Source organism: Rhamphochromis sp. 'chilingali' (genome assembly GCF_963969265.1).
Source record: "Rhamphochromis sp. 'chilingali' genome assembly, chromosome: 3".
NCBI lineage: Eukaryota > Metazoa > Chordata > Actinopteri > Cichliformes > Cichlidae > Rhamphochromis > Rhamphochromis sp. 'chilingali'.
Window position 1 is genome coordinate 21,614,029 of NC_137931.1, and position 9,502 is coordinate 21,623,530.

Consider the following 9,502-nt stretch of genomic DNA (forward strand, 5'->3'; position numbering starts at 1 on the left):
CTGCTTAGTGGGAGTAGCCCACACCATCTATTGTATCCACATTTATTTTTTGTTGTGTGCCTGTCTGTCTTCAGACTAGTCCTGTAAACTTCAAGCTGCTCAGTGCAGGGGAAGGCTGTGATTAGCACATGGGGACACACCATCAGTACTGATTTAGGGACCGCTTAAATTAGCTCCTTGCATTTTCATTGGCAGAGCCTGCATTTTAAATATCAGTCAGTAATAGTCATGCAGTTGTGGGAAGCCAAAATCAGGGAGTTTGCAAAAAGGGAAAGACATCTTTGCCTGTTTTGAGTCTCTTCTGAACAGCTGAGGTGCAGCATGTCCACCAAGGAAAAGGAGGTAGAGGTCTGATATGAAGATGTCAGCCACTAGATGGCTTTTCCCCCCCAGTTTAGTCTGCAAACATCACTTCTAGTCTTTAGGTAATTTACCTTCAGCACCATCGCAAAGAGCTTGAAACTTAAAGAAACCCACATGATTGAACCAAGTCCAAATTAGTCTGGTTGTTTCCACATGGCTCTCACTCCTTCCTTCCTGCTTGGCTGTTCTGTCTTTGTGCAGGTTTGCGCTGTCCTCCATGGACATGGAGCAGAGGGACTACGACTCGAGGACAGCGCTGCACGTGGCCGCCGCTGAAGGTGAAATGCGTACAGTCAGGTTGTCGTCATGGCAATTACTCTGTTCGGTCAGCTGACCCGATGTTTGTGTGTTTCAGGACATGCTGAGGTGGTCCGCTTCCTGCTGGAGGCCTGCAAGGTCAACCCAGTTCCCAAAGACAGGTAACCGAGACCACACTTTACTTTAGTTATCTTTTTAATAAATACATGTAAAAAAAAAAAAAAAAAACCTTATCTAGATAGATGGAGATGGAGGGAATTTCTTTGAGCCAGATGTGTTAAATGAAACGAGGTGGATTTGTGTTTAAAGTTCTTCGTGTCTGGTGCAGGTGGGGGAACACGCCGATGGATGAGGCCGTGCACTTCGGCCACCATGACGTCGTCACCATCCTCCGCGATTACCACAATCAGTACACCCATCAGGAAGGCAGCACGGCCAAGAAGAACGAAGAGAACCTGGACGGGCTGCTGTGATGGAGAATGCGCTGCTCAGGCGTGTGAGGCCGGGCGCTTGCCTCCGCCGGCGAGGGGAAGAGATCAGGCGGTGCTTTAGACAAAAAACTGGAAAGATCGCAAGTAGACTCATCGCTGAAATAACTGAAAACAAACCTTTACAGTATCTGTTAGCGCAGCAGCCGCCTCCCTCCGAGTGTAAATGCTCGTCATCATGTTCTCTTTAGGTGTCGTTGGGTTTTTGTATCGCGTGTGTGTACTCTGAGTGTGGAAGTACTCTTATTTTCCGTGTTTCAGCTTTTACGTTGACGGTTCTTTTTATTCTGAACATCAGCAACAGGAAGCAGCAGCAGTATAAAACCTTTGTTATGGAATGTAACTCCTCCCCCCCAAACACTTTTTGATGTGCGTTTGTGATAATCGATGTAAGATAAACTGTACATTACTGTAGTGTTTGTGTATATTAACCGAGGACGGCGAGTCTCTGTAAATAGGTGTAAAAATGTGTAGTCGATCGGTCTCGTGTGGTGATGGGTTCAGATTTGATGACAGTGTGTGTTTCAGTCAAACTTTTGGATAGTATTTGAACCATAAAATTATTCTTCTTATTTTTTTTCGTAAGCAGTTTTTTAATGTGGCGACAGATGAGTTAAAGGGTTTTTTGTTTTTATTGTTGTTGTTTTTCCACTAAAACTGGAATTTTCACCCTTCTTTTCTTTTATTTACTTTAGCAAGCCAGCCAAAGTTCAGTTCCTACTTCGTCTCCTGACCATTGAAAGCGTTTCTGCATATCAGACGCGACACTGCCAGGGCTCCTGCAGGGAGAGTGAATGACTGTAAACATGCAAGAAAATGTTTTTCTTACACTTTGTCTTAGTTTAAAGAAGTCACAGCAGAAAATGGATGCACTCAGCAATGGAGATATTTCAATACTTTTATTTTGAAAGTCTGTCTAGTGTATTTCAGTATGTGGCATAAACAGTGAGTTGATTGGTCCCTGTGAGTTGCTTTAAAGTAACTAAGGAGTACTGTGAAAGTTGCTACTACTACTCTTACTATTCTAGTTATTATCACAAATCCTTTAGTGGCCTTGTTTGAAAACAGAAAGCGTCACATTTTAATCAGTTTAAACATTTTAAGGTCTCGCTAATAGAGACCTAGAGACTTGTCGCTGAGTTGAAATTGGTTGCAAAGACTGTGTTGCTCTGATAGTCAGCAGGTTGCTGTGATCGCCTGTTGTTGGCATCGAAGATGCCGACCGGTCTGCAGAGGTCCGTTCTCAGTCTTCATAATTTCTCTACCACTCAGTGAGCAGTTGGCAAGTGTCAGACAAGTTGGAGTCTTCCATACAAACTGCACAAATGCAGCAGCCTGTTAGCCACTAAAGCGAGGTTTTTGCTACACTAGTCTTTGTAATCGACCTTAAAATGAATACGCATGTTTCCCTAGCAACCTGTACGTTCTCTAGGATTAAGATAACACAGAGCAACTCAACAGTTTCACCTTACTTTTCTTTTGACTTCATAAATCATCTATATATCTTATAGATGGTTCTTAATCTTTCTCCTCATTGAACTTCTTTTTAAAACTTTATTGGTAATTCTACCAGTGTCTGACGACAGCCTCTGTAGTTTCTAGGCACAAATTGTAAAATCCCCCCAAACAACATTTAAATGCAGTGTTATTTAAATGGAGAATTAAAAGAAACTGCTTGAGTACTTTATTTTTTTCTTTCCTGCTGTAGACGTGAAAATTCCACATGTAAGTCCTCGGATCTACATCTTAATTAATCCTGCATTTTAAGCTAGTTAAAGTTGGAATTAAAAACATCCAGCATTTGTTTAACAACCAGTGAACTGCTTCCTTTGTTGATCCTCTCATTTTCTGCTGTTCAAATTTAAAGGCTTTTATTTTGGAGGAGCAGTCATACTTGAAAAGCAGATGTGTTTTTGTGTGTCTGAAGCACGCTTGACTATGAGGTGCCGTAAGGGACATTATTACTGAAACGCTCTCACACACACTACTGAAATTTTAGCTCTCACACACACAACTGAAACGCTCTCACACACACTACTGAAACGCTCTCACACACACTACTGAAATTTTAGCTCTCACACACACTACTGAAATTTTAGCTCTCACACACACTACTGAAAAACCAAGGCGTTTCAGTTGAACAGGAAGGCGTTTCAGTCGAACAGGAAGGCGTTTCAGTTAAACAGGAAGGCATTTCAGTTAAACAGGAAGTTAATTCTTGACAAGGAAACTGAAGGAAAAAGTGTTAGATTTCAAACAAACCACTACACAGATGTCTACTCAGCAACCTGTTAGTTAGGGGTGGGTTTTTATAATCGATTTATTGATTAAAATCGATTCTGGCTTGGATAACGTGAAATCGATTCATTAAAATCCTGAATCGATTTTTTAATATAAATTTATTTTACCCGAAATGCCAGAATCTCTGGTGAAACCTCACAAAATTTCAACAACCACCAAACAGCTAAGACAGTAAATGAGAGCAGGTACACGGCTTCTGCACAAAGACGTAAACACACAGCGCGGACCCGCGGATCAGAATCAGTGAGATGTCGCCTTTCTCACCCGACAGCACGGACACGGTCGGGGCTGAAAGCCGACAGCTCGCTGACTCTGATCTGTCGGCAGGTCCGCGCTTTGTTTTCACGCCGTTTTTGCGCCGATTCTAAAGCTGTTAGTTTTATCTCTCTCCAAACAATATTGACTGAACCAGCAGCAAAAGAAGATCCAAACTGCGCTTCACATAAACATCGTCATGAATTCCCTCACTGTTTTGCTTCCACCACGATAAAATCGCACGTCTCTCTCTCTCTTTCTCTCTCTCTGTACTTCAAGAACAGTTTCCCTCTAAAAATCTGTTTTCTGCATTATTCGCTTGCTTGTTAGGCACAAGTCTACTGTTGTTTACAGCGCAGTCAGCCGATGTTTTTTTTTTTTTTTCATTTTACATACTTCCGAAAAGAAAACCTAATTTCTGCCGTTCAATACTGAATAAATTTAAACTTTTTAAAATTATGCAAAATGCAAAACGTTAGCCGTGTCTCTAATAAAACCGCTGTAACGTCAGAGGTAACGTTCATATGTTAATGATTTTCTTTCGTTTTTGATGTACTGCAGAATATTTTTTATAAAATCCCAGGCCAGGAAAACCACCTTCATGTTTTTATGTGTTTTATCTTCAGCTACTTTGACACAAAGGCATCTGCTGTGATGCTCACACCTTTGATAAAGTCTTGCGTGTGTCAGCTTCCTTTTTTTAAATACAAAAATATGTAAATGTACTGATCTGAATTATAATATTTCTGACTGTCAAAATTCCCCATAATCAAATCGAATTGAATTGAATCGAATCGTGGAACAAATCGATTCTGGACCTTAGTGAGACAATATATTAGCCTCAGCATAAGTCAAAATTTAGAATAGCGGGAGACGTGCATTATCCTGGTTATTTTTTTGGCATATGTGCTTTTTGTCTTTTTTTTAGCAAAGAAAAATATCTTAAAATCATCAATAAAACCAGGGAGAGAAGGCTTAGCGTTCCTCCATTTAGCACAATGGATATGATATTTACTCAAAAGTATTGTTAAGATATTCATTGTGTGTACTCATGTTGTACAGTGTTTAACTGCATTATGGTTACTGTGGTTTAACAGAGACAGTATTTTAGTTGCCACCACAAGGAGGCACTGTTTCATTGTAAGAGCACGGATGCTGCGTCATCACGCCCCTAAGGAAAAAAAAAAAGTATACCACAACGAAAATGGCACCCATGAGAAAAGTTTTGCCGCATGTTGATCAGGAATAAAGTTCCCAAAAATATTAAGGACATTTTTGCCTCCGTCGTCATTTTCCTTCGAGTTGATCGCTGTCGATGCTGCAATACTCAACAAGTATGATGATGTTAATAATGTCTGAGACATCCAATGCTAGATGATCCATATAAAAAAAATTATGATGTAATTCAAACAGTGGCACATCATTAATATTTAGGGAAATCCAATTTTTTAAGTTGCACCAAATACATTGTGTGATAGGGCATAGGAAAAAAAAAAGATGTTCTAGGGTTTCATTTTCATCAGTACAAAAAGAACACTGATCCACCTCAAAGCCAAATCTCTTTTTTTAGAAATTCTGCCACAGTATTAGTTTTGTTTAAAGTGTGTTTCTTTAACTTTAGGTAGAATAGGCTATTTCATAAATTTTTAGTATGCTTTATCCAGTGTATATGAAATAACTAAATTAGAACCATGCCATGTAACCATTCTGTTGTAACTATGAAATATTTTGTCTTTGAAGAAACCACTAACAAATTTCTTATTGCATTTTTATCAAACAGCTGACATTGCCCTAGCAATAAATTTGGGAGCACTGATGAGAAATTATTGTATATCATAAAAATTTTAATCAAATGAAGCAGAGGCAGTGGGACCAGTTCACAAAATTTGTTATATTCTCTTTGAGAACAGTTTAGACAATATTTTTCTGAAAAGTCTGTGTAACTTAGAATGACACCGTTATCATCCAACAAATCTGTTATGAATATAATATTTTTGTTCAAACCAGTCACTCTTGAAAATTGATTTTTGATTAAGTGTTATTACCCTATTATTCCATAAGGTTGAATTATGGGGAGAAGTTGTGGGTAAATCTCATTTTCCCAAAAATGCAACGTCTGTTTTGGAAAGTTTGATATCTTTATGGGGATTTTATTTGCCGCAAAATCACATTTCAAAATAAAGTCTAATCCTGTATATTATTTTATTAAACAAGAATCATGGGATGTGGAGCTAAGTAGAGTCTGGCTGTGACAGACAAGATTTTAACCATTTAATTCTAAGGGTGCCAACCATAAATTCCAATTCTGGAGTTTTGATACCACCTTTATTGTATCCCTTCACAAGCTGAGATCTTTCTATGTAATGGGTTTTATTCCTCCACAAAAATTCGAACACATTTCTATTTATGGTTTTCATGGTATTTATCGTTTTTTTATTTTTTATATTGTTTACGTGGCGCAAAAAAGGTTGGGGACTGCTGTACTAGCAGGTTGCTGAGTAGAAATCCTTGTAGTGTTTTGAAATATACCACTTTTTCCATCAGTTTCCTTGTCAGGGAACAACTTCCTGTTCAGCAGAAATGCCTCTGGTTTCAGTAGTGTGTGTGAGAGCGTTTCAGTAGTGTGTGTGAGAGCGTTTCAGTAGTGTGTGTGAGAGCGTTTCAGTAGTGTGCGTGAGAGCTAAAATTTCAGTAGTGTGTGTGTGAGAGTGTTTCAGTAGTGTGTGTGAGAGCGTTTCAGTAGTGTGTGTGAGAGCGTTTCAGTAGTGTGCGTGAGAGCGTTTCAGTAGTGTGCGTGAGAGCTAAAATTTCAGTTGTGTGTGTGTGAGAGCTAAAATTTCAGTAGTGTGTGTGTGAGAGCGTTTCAGTAGTGTGTGTGTGAGAGCGTTTCAGTAGTGTGTGTGTGAGAGCGTTTCAGTAGTGTGTGTGTGAGAGCTAAAATTTCAGTAGTGTGTGTGAGAGCGTTTCAGTAATAATGTCCCTTACGGCACCTCATACTTGACTGTTTTTACTTCTTTTTGAGCAAACAAACTGAACCAGACAGTCTGTAATGTAATCCACAACTTAGAAAATCCACAAACAGTTTTTGTTTTTTCCTCGGGTTTGGATCAGTTCATCCAGTTTACATTTCAAATTAAAAAAGGAACTTAAAGGAAGCACAAAACACCAATATTTTTGACACTAGTAGCAATAAGATGACGTGATTGTAGGATGAGGTGAACTGATCCAAATCCAAGTCCAAAGTATTCTGAATGTAACGTGTTTGGTGTCGTTCTGTTTCTTCTTCATGTGTATGTAAAGCTGCTGCAGCTCACTGAGCAAATGCAGGCGGCCCAGATATTTATTCACAGAATAAAAACATAGAAAAACCAGCTGGCTGTTTGAGTTTTATATGAATGATTTAGGAGGTTCCTTCACCGCCATGATGCTGGTTAAACCCACGACCATCTCCATCGTCACGTTTTAATATCTCTTCTCTCGTCTGAAAAGATGGCTCAGGCGATACAAGAGCTACCACACGCTTTTTTCTTTATTCCACCTAAAAAAAAAAAAGGGAAAACGTCAAGAGGATTTCAGTATTTCTTTTCCTTGATAACTCAGTGAGTAGGCTTTTTACTTCCTTTCACAGCAGGTGAAGGCTTGGTCAGATGAAAAGCAGATCAACCCTTTTGTGCTTCACTTTTCAAGCCTCTAAAAGTCACTGACAGGCCCGAGGTTGAACCCACAGCCAGTGAAAGCTCGGAATAACCGGCAAACACTGCGAATGACCGAAGACAACAAAAAGTGCTAAAACTCTGTAAATGTGTAAAGAAAAGAAAAAAGTACCTTTAATGTGATGATATAAAACTGACGTTTAACTGGCTGAAATTAAATAAGAGAGCAGTAGGTCTTAAAATATAAAACTTCACCTGTTTGTATTTGATCAAACAGATTTATTTTCCTGATATTCAAAGACTTCAACTTTTGGCATTACTCGAGTATGTACAGTAACATATTTATATAAATGTATTTACAGGCAGTATGGTAGTTGTTGGTGATATTACTCATGTCTCACCTGGTAACACTTATGACTGAGTAGTTTTAGTATTTTATGTGTGGTTTGTTTTTAAATACAATTTTCAGTGAAATACAAGAGAAAGTAAAAGTGATGTATTTTGGTTAGAGTGAAGGTTAAGATTGGATGGGCCCCATGAGATTTCTTTGGTTTTTAAGTCAGCCGCAGCACTCTTGACTTTGGGCTGGAGAATATTTAGCTTGTAGGAAACATTTTTGTGTACAACTAGACTAAACTTTGATCTTTAAATTCACAGCAACTGTCCCAGTCTAGAACCAGTTCAGAATAATGGAAGAAATAGATTTTAAAACCAGTTTGAAACATGGTGGCAGACACCTGAGGCCAGTAGTCAGGATTTCATCTTATCTAGATACAGTAACTCACTCCAGAGCAACAGGTTTGAAATTAAATGACCAGCATCGCCACTCCTGGAAGATCCCTCTGACCTCTGTGTGTCAACGCCAGGAAGGTCTAAAGTCTTTGTGTTGTGAAATTTGTTTTCTAAAACACAATTTTGCTCTGTGACTTTTTTCCACCTGTTGGCTGTAAACAGTTCAACAGTTATTGTTCTTTAAACATTACTAAACAAAAGTTTAAGACCAATTAAAAAATGTTTAGTCTCACTCCATTTCTTCTTGTTGCATATTGAAGCTCTACCTGGAACCTTGTTAAGATCCAACCATGCAAAATATGATTTTTTTCTGCCATTTTTCGAGTCTTAAACTTTTGACTGGGACTGTATGACCCTAAAAGAGGATATCTGTTTGTACTTTGCAGGTAGACTAAGCGTATTTGAATTCTGTTTTTATTTTCTTTACTCTGAGCGCTACTGTACATAGCGCCGAAGCAGCTGAAAGACTAAAAATTGAAAACCATCCTTTTTTTTTTTTTTAAATGAATTTATTGAAATAATTCAGATTCTCCTGCATCTCAGTGATAGAGCTGTGAGTCTCAACTCACTTCCTGCCTTCACAAAGTCTAAACTTTATTAATGTATTAGATCTTTTCCAGCCTTACTGGCCAAAACTTTTGAAGAACATCCTTTGAATAGTATGTTACCTCACAATGCTTTTCCTCTCACACTGCAGCATCTGTGTTTTTGGTCTGCATTGTTTAAACTCTCATCTTTGTAAAATCAGTTGCTCTGTTGACAGTACATGTATCAATCGTTATACTGATGTTACTTGGCCCAGTTTAGAAGCAGCAGAAAAATATCAGTGTGAAACCTGTAACCTTAACAGTGTGTTAGTTCAGTTTAACCTCCGAAGACCCGAACTCTTTCATGGCATGCCTTTTTGATTTCTCTTTGCTCTTTGGGCTGATTGGGACCTGAAGAATGTAAAAAACAAACAATTAGCAGAATTTTTTATTTATTTTTTTAACCTGATTTTTGTTTCTGACAAAAATGAGATCCACATAAGAGGACATTTGTTTTAAATTTTGATAGAACAGTGGCAGCATAACGTCCTCGTAAGTGGATATCAGGCCCCTGTAGAGCAAAAACCCAGAATGTGATGTCCACATGTGGACGCTAGGTGCTAGGAGGTTAACTTAATTTTATACTTTTTATATAATTTTATAGCAACTGTTGTTTTAATGCTTTTTATTATAAAGGTAAAGATCAGACAGTATTACTGAAAGAACCCTAACCATCAAATGATGCGATGGTGGGGAAGAAGAACTCCCTTTAAACAGGAAGAAACCTCACAACAGGATCAGGGAGGGGGTGAGTGAAAGAGTAGGTTTTTATACCTTAAAAACAAAGCATGACTGACTCATTTTA

General features: G+C 38.6%; 1 protein-coding gene across 3 annotated transcripts in view; it reads left to right on the forward strand.

The window, feature by feature from the left end:
• Nucleotides 1–2,825, forward strand: part of LOC308393776 (glutaminase kidney isoform, mitochondrial) — a 32,884-nt gene extending 30,059 nt beyond the window's left edge. For all 3 annotated transcript variants that reach the window (XM_080877771.1, XM_080877772.1, XM_080877773.1), the window contains exons 16-18: nt 565–641; nt 719–782; nt 950–2,825. In XM_080877771.1, the coding sequence (XP_080733897.1) occupies nt 565–641; nt 719–782; nt 950–1,094 (286 nt within the window). In that variant the 3' untranslated portion in view covers nt 1,095–2,825. The remainder of the gene's footprint in view (nt 1–564; nt 642–718; nt 783–949) is intronic.
• The last annotated feature ends 6,677 nt before the right edge of the window (nt 2,826–9,502 follow it).